The 15,933-nt window shown below is 35.7% G+C and overlaps 1 protein-coding gene across 1 annotated transcript in view; it reads right to left on the bottom strand.

Annotated features, from left to right (window-relative positions):
- LOC149556940 (Haloacid dehalogenase-like hydrolase (HAD) superfamily protein) overlaps positions 1-14,924 on the bottom strand; it is a 52,430-nt gene extending 37,506 nt beyond the window's left edge. The window contains exon 1 of the mRNA XM_089831575.1: positions 14,496-14,924. Coding sequence (XP_089687701.1) covers positions 14,496-14,732 — 237 coding nt within the window. The 5' untranslated portion in view covers positions 14,733-14,924. The remainder of the gene's footprint in view (positions 1-14,495) is intronic.
- Positions 14,925-15,933: the final 1,009 nt, after the last annotated feature.

The following is a 15,933-nucleotide window of genomic DNA, read 5'->3' as shown; positions in this document are numbered from 1 at the left end:
AATTTGGGACAGGAGAACTGTAATGTTCCCATTATAAAATAAATCATAAATCAAACTATTGTAACGGACTAATTGATTTAATGTATCTCGAACCCATTTTTATTTTTGTTTCCGTAGTGGTGTTGTCGTCGGCTATCTTTGTACACCCTCGGCAAGTTGTTCCCAACAGGTATTTAAGCACGGCATGTAGGTTGTCTTTAGGTATACTTTTGGACTATTTTCTATGTACTACGAATTCCTGTTGGAGTTCTGGATCGTTTTCCATTTCGAAAGTGAAAGATCTTCCCTATTTGGCTCGTGCAGTTTCGGTGGGTTTCACCCTCACCCTATTCGATTGTTGCATGTATTACTTCGCTCAGATCTAGCAAATTGGAGCACCATCTCTTGGCAAATATTAATTGGATGTTTCTGTATTCGCTTTCCATTCTTGTCCGAGTTTTATCTTGTTCATGGTGTATTAAGTGAATCCACCTTCCATCACGGCACGACTTCACCTCCACAAATACGCATCCATACACAAACACCTCAATAAACTATACCGTACGGCCTCTTTCACGTCCTTCCTCACCCACCCGTACTCCCTCCAATCACCCATCGTATGGCCAACTTGGTTTGTACCACCATACGGCCTTTCAATCCACCATACGGCCCTCTCTTAACATCGTACGACTAAACATTCCTCCCATCGGATGGCATAGGTCAGACTGTTGTATGGCCTCTTTGGCATCCCGTACAGATTCGTGTGGTTGTCCATAAGGACTTACCTGAGCAGATTGTCTCCATACCATACGTCATCTGTACTTCCTCCACACAAGTAAACCATTTTATCAATTTGTCTGATCATAAAAGAGGATTGGAACACTACATAAACATAGATATTGTGAAATATTTAATTGTTTCTGTATTTATGTCTAGTTTATCTCCATATCACTAAAGTTAAAGTGCATTCTAGACTAGTTTAAAATTGTGTTTATATGATTGATCCGTCACGTCTAAATTGTTAAAATTGTTTATAGTTTAAATAGATTGAACTTTATAAAGTTATACGTTTCAACTTGTAATATTGACTCTGATTGCCCATTTAATTGAGCACTGGTCTTTATATTACTCTTGATTCATAATCCATATGCTAGCAATTGTTTCATTTCTTTCCATTGAGGAATTAATATATTCATTTGTTGTTTTCATTCTTTATTTAAAACATTATCACATTTATTTATTAATTCATAATTTTCAAGTTTAAAGTTTTTCTATAATTCTTGCCATTAGGAAAACTTTCAATACATTCACGTTCTAACCAATCTGCTTTTAACTATCTTGGGTTTAAGGTTGTTGTCCAGGATCAGGTGCACCAACCTTGGTTTTGCAGAGCCAGAAGTGCAGAGGATCCGGATCAAATTGATTGATCCTGTCAAGTTGGCCACTACCAATTAGATATCCCAATATCGAGCAAGCAAGGCTCGTAGGATTCTAATTTACAATTTTGGGAGCCAACAAATCCTAGTCATCATCCAATGGACATGAAGTCATAATGCATGGAGATTCCATCAAATTTCCAAGTGGCTGATCCATAATTGTGTCCTTTTCAGCCTTGTGGTCCCTCATAATACCATCAGCTTCATCCCTGCTAAGCTGCCCATACGACTAAGTTTTATCATTCTTTTCAAACTTTCTCTATATGCCAAAACAATTCATCTTTCCTTCCTCTCTCAATTTTGTCCCTTATTAAATATGGTTTCAGTTTTCGGTCACATTGTCTGATACATTAATAACCAAACTACAAGCATCCGAAGAAGTTACATGTGTTTGTCTTAAATCAGCCAATATGGTGGATAAGAGATTTTGTGAATCATCATCACTCTCTTCAATGATCATGAACATAATAGACTGCATATTGGATAGAACATTTCCTTGACGGCCCCTTTTTATGGCAATCAAGAACTGATAGAAAATATCATGAATTAAATCTTGACAACCGAGATCCAACATAATCACACAAGCACGAAATTTTGCAACAAATTCTAAAATATTGATTGTTTTACCATACGAAAATGTATAGACATTACACAATCCTTGTAAACTCTCCACGGTCAATTGGAACACCTCCTTCATAACTTCCCTGTTGTAAGGATCATGTGGTGTTGTTATCCTCATAAAATGAATAATACATTGAGTGACTGCAAGTCTTACCTCTCTATCAAGATGCCTCAACAATACCGGCTTAGCCAAGGGGATCATAGCAAGAACGATGTTCACTTGTTTGATTGTTTTACCATAAGAAAATGTATAGACATTACACAATCCTTGAAAACTCTCCACGGTCAATTGGAACACCTCCTTCATAACTTCCCTGTTGTAAGGATCATGTGGTGTTGTTATCCTCATTACATGAACAATACACTGAGTGACTGCAAGTCTTACCTCTCTATCAAGATGCCTCAATAATACCGGCTTAGCCAAGGGGATCATAGCAAGAAAGCTGTTCACTTGTTTACTCTTTGAACCTAGCTATTCTATTGTAGATAAACACTTTTCTATTACTCCCAAATTTTATCCTTGGGTTGTGGCAAACATGCAAGTTTTTGTTCTATACTGTAGAGTTTTTCTTCAAGAATTTTTCATAGTTCTTGGCAACAAATTTGTGTAATTGTCTATACATGTTTGTGAAATCTTGATGCAACTTAAGTAGTTACTATTGCACAAATGGTCAACCCTATTCTAATAGGTTTTGACATTTACAATCTTCCACACATTGTGTTAGTAAATAGATTTGTCCTTCAACAGTAAATAAACAGATTAATTCCAACTGCCCAAAAAGGAAGAACAAAATGCACTAACAGTTGGATAGATTATCATTGCATTGATAATCCTCCTTTGAATTGAGAGGTACAACTCCCTCTTAGAAAATATTCAATGAATTCAAATGACTAGATATGCCTTTAACCAGAAGGCGCTAAGGTGTACTAACACCCACCCATAAACATGGAATGAATGCAGTTATCAGATTTATAAACTAAATAAAGAGGGAAAGACCAACAGACGGCTACAAGACCACTTATTGAGCCTTCCACATTACAGAGGAGATGAAAGAAACTAAAAGTCTTATTCTGCAAATTATGAGTTTGTTACCCAACTGATTCACAAACACATATGTACCTAACATGATAATATAGAATTGTATTTTAAAATAGGGAAGAAAAGTCCACACGATAAATTTCAACCAAGAAAATAAGTTTTCAGACCTCAAGATCTTACACAAGTATACTCCTCTTTATTCCAAAAACATAACAAAATAACCACAAGATTGTTTTGTCCATTCCATTATAATCAAGTTGCAGAAAATGAAGATAATTTTCCTCCATTTCCCTCTCTATTACAACTACATTTAGCAAATAATAATCCCCTTCTTTGTAACCTCAAGACCGTTGGTAGAAAGAATCCCACCCTTGAATGATTTTTACAATAAAATAGTGTGGGGGACATCGTTCAATTGTGATAGCTGAATCTTGAGCTTCCCTTAATTAGATGCTTCCCCCTTTATTTTTCAGGTTCGATCTTTCAAAAAAATTACATTTATACACTTAATAATAAAGACATCTATGGAATTAAGATTGTGTGCACATTCGGACAGGTGGCACTCGAGTTGTCGTTATTGGTTTCAATCCATCGCATTGAGGGACTTGCTACTTTACTTAAATAGGGGTGGAAATTATTATTGCCACCTCATCCTCTTTTACTGGTCATTCTTGAAAAGGGCAGGTTGTTGTATTTTGTTATGACACATCCCTCTGATGCCACCAATATGTAATCGGATCCCATAATGTTTTGGAGAGAACATTCTTGATTACATTTTGAATCCCTTTAAAGAGGCACATACCCTTATTATCTGCATTGACATTTTGTCAAGCATTTCATAGACAACTCCTATGCTTGGCATATGAGCTTGCGATCTTCGAAGCATATTGAGGGATTTGGGAAATTGCTCAAATTGTGATCAGGAGCGTTGTGTTAGTCACAACAATCCCCATTTACCAAGCATTATTTATTGGACAAATTACACAGCTTATCTCCATTTTGGCCTTCGGCTAGATATCGATCAACAAAGGGACCCGAATTTCAAGTCACCTTTGAATGAGCTTTGGGATTTGCTTTGTGTCATTCATCGTCATCTCTAGATCAATCCGGCATCATCTTCCATCAATGCTCTTAATTGCTTCTTGTATTCATTGCCCGGAAATCTTTGACTTTTACCTCCCAACATATCAAGTCCGACACATTTTGGAATAAGGACCATTGACGAAATTATTTGTGAATTGAAGGGTCTCGGATACAAAGATCGAACTATGGACTCCATTTGGAAATCAGCTTTTCTTTGTCGCCTGCCCAGAACCATTCCTTATCCCTCTCTTATCACTGTAGAAAGAAGACAATATAGAATTTCTTTGCAAATCTTGCACAATGTACATCACATCTCAAAGTATAGGACCACCTGGTTATTAGAAGTCGGGTACCCTATAAGAAATTTGAAGGCATTTGAAATTTCTTATTAAACCCAATAACACATGGTGTCAGTGAGCATTTTCTAATATGACTTGACTACATTTGTCTTGCAAGCATCATTAGGCGACCTTTCGTAGTCGGTCAATCATCTGTAAAGGGCACTTAGCTGACTCGATGGAGCATCTTTGGCATTGCAATTTGGTTCACCACTCTTTCTATATTTTGCTTCCACGCAACCGTTGATGAGCACCTCTGAATAAATATCTACAAGAGTCCAACTGCATGTGGTCATTAAAACAATGTGACATTGTGTCAAACAGATCACAATCATTCTTCGTGCCCGATTTGTTTATATTCACTATGAAACCTTCCTACTGGTTTTCCCTTTGAAGTTGGATTCTTGACTGCGAGTATCTAATAAATAGTGTTATTGGCAACAGGATCATCTCTCATTGGGCTTGGCAACTTATTTCAGACAATGAGAACATTGCTTTGGTAGAGAGACCATATCGAGACTCGATGCCAGAGTGTGGGACTATGAGGAGGGCATATTTGATGATACTCTAAATATCAATTGAAAACACAAATTCAATAAAACCAATGACTATGTTTTATGAATTGGGCACTATTACCATGCATCAAATTCATTCTTCTTAGCTTGCTTGATGGCAACAATTTGATCGCCATCAATTGGAAACTTGGGTACCTGTGCTTCGTGATAGTAAAATAAGTAATCACATTCGCTAACGGGTTTTAATAGAGTTGGGTATGTTGCCTCAAGCATTCGGCATGCATTCTTTGCACTTTCCACAATTTGCATAACACTTGTCTTAACCAGTGGACTGAGACTTTTCTCCAAGCATCTGCACCATCACTAGACTGTCTATGCTAGCCTTGTAGCCTCAACATCCCAATGGCGCCAAAGCTTTTAATACTACACTAAAAATTTGACTTTTGGATCTTCACATTATGGGGATGCCTCCATTCTCAAGCATCATTGAGATAAAGTCACAATGGCATGTATGTCTCTTGCCCTAGCCGATCTCAAGTGGGCACTCGTCGATTAACCCGATGCCTTAATCATTTAGAAAGGAACATGAATTGAGTGAAACTTTATTTGAACCATTCCCGAGCTTTGACTTCTTGCTCATTATTCTATGAACAGGGTATTTGCAGCAGGCATTTATATTTGGAACAAATAATTAACTGCCTTTGATGATTCCAAACCACGAACTGTGATCTCACACTAGTTACAATGGAGATGTCTTTGACTGAAAATTTTATGGTCCAAGTCCTCTAGTCTGATTTATCTATCATTCCGAATGCTTCAATTGTATTTTGTGATCATTTTTAAATATATGCTCATCAGAACCAATTGAAATGATTACTGGTAAAATGATATTTCCCTCATGAACTGGGATGAGCCAGTATTTTAAATCCCTGGTTCTATGAATGATCTGAACTTTAAGCTGTTAAAACTTCAATTCACAATTCTGAACTTTGAAATCTGGGCTTCTGAACCCAAGCCTGCACTTTAGAATCAATAAATTTGTGTTTCTGAACTGTTGAGATTGCATTTGAGCCTCTGCTTTTGAACCTTGAACTTTTAAACTGGTGGGCCTTGAAATCGAACCTATGCTTCAAAAGTGAACCTTGAACCTGAACTACTTGGTTCAAAGGTTCGAAAGTTCAACCGAATGCTGATCTTATATAAGCTACCACTTTCAGAAAGAATTTGTCAGCAACTGATATAAGAAACAAGAAGATTAAACGGATCTTTCCCTTCAGTTTAATTTTTAGAATTTTGAAATTTGGAAGCCAAAGGCAAGCCAACACACTAGACTGTCTGTTGCTTTAGATATTTTATCCAACGCTTTGCTGATAAACAGCCAAAACTATTACTTTTTTTACAGATGCATATAAAACATATATTGCAGAGGTATTATCTTGAGCATACAAGTCAACTCACTGCTCAGAATAGGTATAAGTAGTAGTATGGCATCTATTTCAGAGATGTAAAGTAAGGGTTGCAGCAAGAATGAGAATGCCTCGAACCAATACCTTGCACCTGGTAATTGGTTTAACGCCATGAAAATGCAACAACCTGCACTAATTCGAACATGCAACAATAATCACCACATATATGCTCCCACAAAATACAATCTCATGAGTACCCACAGACATCCACCCAACATTAACTCCTTAAATTGAAGTAAATGAGCACAAGGGAAGTCTGATATGAGGTTTTGTATCTGATCAGATGAAACAAAACAACAAAATTACTCCTGACCCCTACTAATATGAATCCTCTGATGTAGTGATTAAACCAATGACGCCTCCAAAATGCACCGAAGACTGTTTATTTCCTTCTCTCTGCTTGCATATGAGACCCTGTTTACTGAAGAATTTCAACATCCTCGCACTGATACAACTCCGCATTTACTTCTGAGAATCCACCATAAGCTACAGCTATACCCCTCACTATTTGAACACCGTGTGTAAGATTCCCAAGTAAGCCTAAGTGTTTTTTATTCCAGCATAAACTGAAAGTGATGTGATTTGCAGAAGAAAGACCAGTTTTTATTTGTTCTGTCGTTATAGAGTAATTCATAAATGGAATAATCACACCATGTATAATTTATGCATCGACCTTTCACCTGTTTCAGTGTTGTTCCTAGTCCTACTCTTTGAATTTTCAAAGATAGTACACGCCCAAAATCTATGCTCTGACTATTGTTTAAGTATTATGTAAAAAAAGACTAAGTGTCCAATGCCAAACACAAAAAGCTCTTAATAGCTGATCTATCAATACTCTCCCTTACAACATAAATTGTACATAGCACACTATATCTTCATATATTCATTTTTCAATCTAACTCTCCTCCTTTGACATCAATGACAAAGGCGAGATCCCAAATACTCTGCCTGAAGGCAAACTCGGCCTGAAGGCGATCTCGACCTGAAGGCAATCTCGGGCCAAAGGGGATCTCATCTCAAAGGGGATCTTTATCCGGAGGTAATCTCAACTCGAAGGGGATCTCTGTCCAAAGGCAATCTTGACCCGAAGGCAATCTCGAGCCGAAGGCGAACTCGGCCTGAAGGTGATCTCGACCCAAAGGGGATCTCATCCCAAAGGAGATCTCTATCTGGAGGCAATCTCGAGACGAAGGGGATCTTTGTCTGGAGGCGATCTCGATCCGAAGGTGATCTCGGCTCGAAGACAATTGCTTTGATAGCACTGTAATGTCCCGAAGGCGATCTCAGCCCAAAGGTGATCTCGACCTGAAGGCAATCTCAACCTTAAGGGGATCTCTATCCAAAGGCAATCTCGACTCGAAGGCAATTGCTTTGATACCACTGTAATGTACCGTACACAGCACAGGAGGGAAGGAAACACGCAGGATTGACCTGGAGTTGTCACACAGTGACCAAACGATGGAGTTTGTCTATTGTACGGTGATGATCAAGAGGTCGTACGGTGATAGTGTAGATAGTTTATCATACGGGGTGAGGGAAGGTGACTGTACGGATTATGGGTCGTATGGGATGGAGGGGCTGATGGTGTACGGGAGTACAGAACCATACGGAATGATGACTGTTGGGAGTGGAGGAGTGAATGAAGGTTGTCTGGAGGGATTATACTTCATTGATAATGCAGGGGTTGTTCAATCACCAAGATATCAATGCAAACACAACACAAACATGATATATCAAAATCAATATATATTCCAGACAACAATGATATTTGCAATAGAAATAATGCTCTGACTTGCCAGATCCAAGCCAAGAACATAGAACAGAATACGGTTAGGGTTGAATCCCACTAAAAATGAAAAGCCAAGTAGGGAAGATCTTTCAATTTTGAAATGGTGAACAATACTGAACCCCAACAAGAATTCGTAGTACAAAGAAATAATCCAAAATCGCATACTAAACAACTACCTACAGTCGATCATAAAAACCTTTGTAAGCTTCTTACATCCATCAAGGTCCTCCTTAGCTTGTAAAAGTTCTACTAAGGAAACAAGCTCTAATAACAATTGTTAGGATCAAGCAACACTGAAAGGGGTGGTGAATTAGCGTTGCAACACTTCTAAACAAATTAAACTTCTTACCATAATTCATATAGCCGTTGAAATGATAAAGCATAAAAGTAAAGCATACACAACAAGAGAACTTATAACACCATGATTTGTTCTCGAGGAAACCCAAGCCAAGGGAAAACCCCAGTGGGTTTGAATTGAACCTACAATATGATGCACTAATCTAAAAATGTCCTTGTTAGAAAACTTGACCCTATTAGAAGTCGTTACATTACATTTAGTACATAAGCCCTTTTTAAGAGACAAGACCCTATTAAAGGTCTGCAACCCTGTTAGAAGTTGAGAGAACAAAAAGGGAGCTCACTACTCAAGGGTGAAGGTTATAGCTACCTATAATGACTCACAGCATAATACAATGGAAATATTAAATGAAAAGTGTGAACTATACACAGCATAACAATGCCAGATTAATCCCAATGAAGCTCGCATCTACTATGATCTGATATTCATATCAAGGCTTGCACACTACATCAACATAGCATCACAGTCCATAATTTATATCTCTGCATGCCAAAATAACTTTCCTTTATACATTGTCGAATTTTATTCCAATCGGCTCCAGCTATACTTTACCAAGCGTGTCTGTATACTGGGCAAAATATAATATCAAACCATGCTATCTAAGAGTTGGATGTCGTCCCAACATTGCCAAGTAATTAAATTGATACGGCAATTCAATTTACTAAGCCAAAATATCTGATCTTCATAGCCTGTCCTGAAACATTGTCTCCCTAGACTTGTACAACATACTAACATTGGCAATCATAATTATAGCTCACATACATTATATAAGTCTTTTATCGTCGCTAACCAAAACTCTCCGACTGTGCTATATAATTCTTCCCTAGGCTTGGGCATTTTTCACATTCATATCATACTATTACTAATCACCAACACAAGTTGTTACATCCCAATTTTTTACCTAATTTAAAATATAGTCGTTGAGGTTCACATGAAGTCAATTGACAGTTAAATTTGTTATAATCCTACGAAATGGTAAGATGGTTAGTCATTATATTTTCATGTGAAGATAACATGCTAGTGATTATTTATCACGAATTCATAGAATTGAATAGGCAGTTAGCCGTTATGATTATTTATGATTAAATAACTTAATTGGTAATTTAACTTCCGAGAATTGCCTTGTAGGAAGCACGTTGAAGGAGTGGAAGCATTGTCAGAAAAGAAATAGGCACAGGAGCATTACCATCACTGAGCAAATGGGTTGAGGACCTAGCGACTTGAACATCAAGATACAATCAATGAAACTGCATGAGCTATTAAATAAATAATTCAAAACATAAAATAATTTAATTAAGATATAAAACGCACCTCAAAGGATTTTAAATAAGTTTTCACCATATTATTATAAAATATATGTATATACGTACATATAGATATAAAAATGAAATGGCACCATTATATTATAATAATTTAATAAAGTGATGTCACCTCATTAATATATTTACATGTACAGTTATAAATATAAAATAATAAAAATATTCAAACTATAATAACATTCGAATTATAATAATATTCAAACTATAACCTTCCAACTTTATTTCCAATTTTATTCTTTCTTTGCTTTTAGACCGATTTAACACTTGGCATGATAAATTGGAAAATAATCTTGTAAGTTTCGAAAGCCAAGAAGTCACGATTTTATTCTTATTATATGGAAGCCATGAGAAGAGACGGATATATTTCATTCACCCAACTATTTTCCTTGCTACGTTTTCTTTTCCAATATTACCACTGCCTCCCTATAAAACTCGACTTTCATTATTTCTCTTAAGTCGATTCTCAATTTTTTCCAATCTGCATTTTAACTCTATCATAAGTGTTTGATCACACTGAAGATTAAGTACCTCTGCTTTGTAATCCGTCCACAGCAACTGAAGGAGGGCTTGTTACCAAGACGTCCTGCAAATCTTCTTTGCTTATTAGGGCCTCTTCTTAATCGACACTCTGCTTCAAGTCCATTGAATATCTGAAAGACCTTTTTCATTGCATAGCAGTACCGTTGTATTACAGTCTGCCGTATGTATCATTCTTTGCTGAGGATTGATATATATACTGTGGTTACGCCTAAAGGAAACCAAAGAACTGCAGATACAAAATCGTTTAGTAAGATCCAGACACCCGACTTCTATATGTTTCAGGCACTCGTCTTTTCCATGTTATCAATATTTGTATTGGGAACCAGCGTTCAAGGCAAGTTGTTGAACTTTCAGCAAAACTCCATTCGTCTTACGAAATATACCAAGTTATGTGATTAACACAAAAACCAAACATTGCAGTGTAACTTCTACCAAATTTGCTACAGCATTTCCGATTTATATAGCAATAAGCTACAATACTTATCATGATAATATTTTGTTTGATGTATGGTTTGATATTACAAAATTAATTCTCTTTAAAATAGATTAGATCATGGCAAGTGAAAGCCAAGTAACCATAATATGATTCCATGAATCTTTATGCCAATGGAGATAGAGTTAAACAATAATTTTTGCAATCTTTAAAGAATATATGTATATAATCATGAATTAATTGAGAATTAACAGACAAAGCCAATTGCTCTGAGATCAGAGCACCTAGGATTCACCGGTTGTATAGCCATGGAAAAAAAGTGAATAGGTAAGATGGAGTCTGCAATGACATAGAAATAAAAATCAGATATAATACATTAAATCTAGAATAATATTATATAATAGCTCATGCATAATCATGTTTATTGTATTCTCCTGTTGTCAAGTCTAGTGATGTGGTTAGATACCAAGATGCTTAGTGGATGACGAGATGTTCCATGTCTATTCCGAGTAGGGAGGGTCTTTCTCGTTAGAGATTGTGTGGAAATAAGTTATGGTCCGAGGTTGGGTGGTTAAGCCCTTGACAATGTTTCACCTCTCCACAAGATATCAAGACAACATGCATCTGATAAATCAGTAACAACTATTTTTACTTTTATGATATTTATACAAGTAGAATTTATGATGGATTAATGTATATCTTTGAATTCAGTTATTCCTTGTTGTAAGCAACCTTTCTTGTCAATGCAATTGCTAATCATTAGATTGGTTGACCTTTCAACTGAATATGGAATATATCTATAGGATTGATATTTCAGTCTTCATTTATATGAATAATGATTATGAGCATATCTTCTAATCTTATGTTATTGCCACAATTAGCAATGGGAAGAAAAGAAACGATACAGTGGTATCTGATGCCCTAATTAATACAGTGGTATCTAATGCCCTGAATGATATAGTGGTATCTGATGCCTAATTGATACAATGGCATGTGATGCCCTAATTGATATAGTGGTATTTAATGGTAATTGTCATCTGATTTTGATATAGCGATATTGGATGGTAGTCATCATTTGATATTATTATAGTGGTATTTGTGGACTAACCTACGTGATTGCAGAAGCATCCCTAGATTGATTTCGGTCTTGAATTCCATGGTATGTACATTTTAATTTCCGTAGTAAATTCATTGATGGTGTTTTCAATTCTTAGTTAAAAAATTTTGTTTAACTAATTTTAACCGTTAATCTCATTTATATGAACGTAACTAATTTAATTGTCTTCCTATGAAAATGAAGTAATAACTATAATTCTTAGATATGTTAGTTGTTAGTTAAGACCCAGAAAAAGGATATGTTACACAAGTGACCATATCAATGAGAATATTACCATCAATGACAACGTTTGATTAGTTGCTAGACATTCACTTGCCAACATTTACCCTCAAATTGTCCTACGAAGTTGCAATTTTGGTGGGTCATCTCCATTTATACAGACTACAACTAAACTAAACTAAATATATAGTCCAATGGAATATATCCACAACACTGAAACTCTTTCACGACTAGTCAAAATCCTTCAACATTTTCCCCTGCAATAAAAGACTTAATTGTTAAGCTACTTGATCAACAAGATTGACTTATAGCACTTATTTATGTTAGGACTAGTTATGGGGTCATGTTGAATATCCTTTCTTAATAGCCAGAAGTTAAGAAGGTTTGACTGCTAACAAACTCCATGGTAGAGATCTTCAGCCGATGAAGTATGCAAAATATTGACCACCTAGGTATTGTTAGTGCAAATAGCTCAACAAACTTTGTTTTTTAATTCCTACTTGCAAGGATAGTTGCTTTTGCATCTTATTTTGAGCTGCAATTGCTTACTTTTTAAGCTAAGGAAAATCTCTATTTTTTCAGGTTTATTATCGTTTTTCCTCTGCTTTTTTCTATGAGGGGGTTTATATATTGTAAATGTGTTCATTTGTAATTAATGCGAAGTTCTTCATTCATCTCATTCTTATTTTGAATTTTTTCGTTATGCAGGTAAAAATTCTTTCTTTCTAGCTAGATCCAATGTTTATAGGCTAGCTAAATAATTACATGCTACCGAAGCATAAAATTTTACATGATATCAGAGCATACGGTTGCTAGAAAGAAGAATAAAATTTATTTTGCAGGTACTTAAAGAAATTTATAGAGTATAGAGAATGAAATTTTTAGCTTTTAGCAATCTGATGCTCTATTACTATTTCAAATGGAAGACAATGATTATGCTTCAGCTCAAAAGTAGAGGCTTGTATCAACAAGTAATGACAACAAAGGTTGATTCAAATTCTTTTGGTGCTGTTTTGGGCTTGCCTTCATATTATTCTTACTGGGACAACATTCCAATGGACCTATCATGCCTCTCTTTTGTCAACCTTATGGAGGAGTTTCTACTCTTTGTGCTAATGCTTCTTCTACAATAATCAATTATTAAGACTATTGTTTGCTGTATTTTTAACTAGTAGTTTCTTCTTGCATGGTTGAGTATTGTTGTTGGGGTCCCTCATACAAATTCATGTGTTATCTGCATCCTTGACTTACAAATGTTTTTTTTTTTTGTTTGTCACCTACTCATTGTTGGGGAAGCTATGTTGATTATTGTCTTTTGTATCTTCAACTAACAGATGTTTTACCTTTGTTTTCCATCTACTCATTGTTTAAGTAGAATCATTCGGGGCACTCATGCAAATTGATCTTGATCATCATCTTGGTTTCAAAGGAGATTTTTCAATCAGCATTGTGGAGTTATGATTCGACTTTCCCCCTCCCCTCTTTCTTCATGCATTTATCTCCCTAGTTAGACTGCAGCCTTTGTTTTCTATCCATACTTTCAAGGATAGCTGCTTTTGTATTTTATTTTATACTTGATTTATAGATAAGACGCAATTGCTTAGTTTAAAATTTACGTAAAAAAAAATGTCTCTATTTTTTTCAGTTTTATTCATATTTTCTTCTGTTTATTCCTTCAGGAAGTTTATATATAAGCTCAGGCTGGAGTAGTACTGGGATGGGTGACCTCCGGGAAGTCCCGGTGCTTCACCCCTGTGAGCTTCACCTAGATCCAATCAGTGCTAAGTGTTCCATTTATTCTCATGAGAGATGGATTCATGTTGGATCACTACTCATGAAACATGGGTCAATGAGTTTGACTTGAAATCACACAGTTAAATCCTGATAGCAATATCACAAGTTTATAGATTGTAAATGTATTCATTCTTTCATCTCATTCTTATTATGTTTATTTTCTTTATGCATGTACAAGTTCTTTCTTTCTGTTTGCAGGTATTTTGCATCCTACCAAAGCACAAAATTTTACAGTTATGACAAACATAAAGACATATCAATTTAGGCTATCGAAAACGCAGATTTACATATGTAAATCCCCATTAAATTTTCCCCAAAAATTTTTGAGAAGAACGAGATAAATTAAAAATGTTGAACAAAATTTCCACGATTCAAAAATGATGAAAAGGGAAAAATGAATGAATAAAAATCCCGAAAATCAGAAAGCTCCATTCAAAGTAGAGACTTACAGTAAGCTTTTCAATGTCATTAGCACCACGCTGCGGAAGTAAGCGGGCATAGTGGCGAGGGATTGAGGAAGCGTGGCAGAGAAATTGTTCGAGACCAAGGAATGCAAGTAAGCGGGTGATGAGGATGGAGATGCTCGCTGCATTTTTAATGAAGGCCGCCACCGCCTGAAGAACAAGAGCCACCCACGCCCCCCTCGGTTCTCCTTGTTTTTCCTTCTCATCCTCTGCTCTTGCCATTCTCGCAAACACTTTTAGTTCAGACAATTGTCCAAGTCTGATAGACGCAACCAGGGCAAATGCTTACGAAATTCTCCTCGCTGGGAATGGTCTGCCGTCAAACTTGACCACATTTTCAACTGATTAGAGCCCCCTTTTCCTCTAATACGATGGCCCAATTTTCTCTCTCCAATCTCATGAAAGAATAATATTACTTCCCTTTGTGCCCAAGTTCCTATACTTGATGTTGTGGGTTTTGGGATAAAAGTTATGTTGTATATTTAGTTGTGAATTTGGAATAGAATATCCAATGTCATGAAGGGCTTCCAATTCTTAAAGACCAACATCATCGAATATACTTTTATAAGTTCTATAATTTACATTTATAAGTTGTAAGAATCTATAAATGACAATATAGATTCAACAATCTATGATTTCATATTTAATGTTTACTACTTCTTTTTAACATAAGCATTTTCAATTTTACCATTTTTCTCAAAGGCTTTTCAAATATATAATTTGTTTATCTATCTTGTTGGCATGTGTGTACCTAAAATAAAAGGTAGAACCAACAACCACATGTCTACAAGGGGCCTAGTCTATGTTGGCACTTTGATGGGACATAAGCTCCACTCTTAACAATTGTGGACACCACACTATTTGATTCAAGTAAACACTCACCAAAACAATCAAAGAATGTTGACCAATGTCTAACTGATATAATAGGTTATCATCCTTTCAAGCTTCTTGTTTATATGGCATAATATGCGTGACAGAATATACTTTGTACTTATCAAGTGTTTGTCGTCCCAAATCTAGTAAGTCAAAATTAGATTTTTCACAGTTCAATTAAGTAAGTTAATTTGTATTATGAGAGTTCAGTAGGGAAAAAAAACGTGTGTGTGGTTTTGAAAGCTTAACTATGTAAATTAGTGACAACTAAATTTAGTGAATTACTAATAATAATCTTATTTATATTTCCAAGACTGATTTAAAATTTCAAATTGTTAAGGCAATCTGTGATGACTTTCTACCCAAACTTTTATAACAAGGACCAAGCTTGTGTTCTTGCATTTTGTAGACTTGCAACTAAAAATTGTTTCATACAGAACTTTAATTTTTAATTAAATATTTCCACTTAAACTATAATTAAATTTTTTTTTTTTATAAGAAGGAGATATTTTCCACAAGTCAAATTATGATTTTGATATATTCAATTCAA

This window comes from Cupressus sempervirens, chromosome 5 (assembly GCF_028749045.1).
Source record: "Cupressus sempervirens isolate cs-2001-9-10 chromosome 5, ASM2874904v1, whole genome shotgun sequence".
NCBI lineage: Eukaryota > Viridiplantae > Streptophyta > Pinopsida > Cupressales > Cupressaceae > Cupressus > Cupressus sempervirens.
The sequence above is the reverse complement of the archived record's forward strand: the minus strand, read 5'-3'. Positions and strand labels throughout refer to the sequence as shown.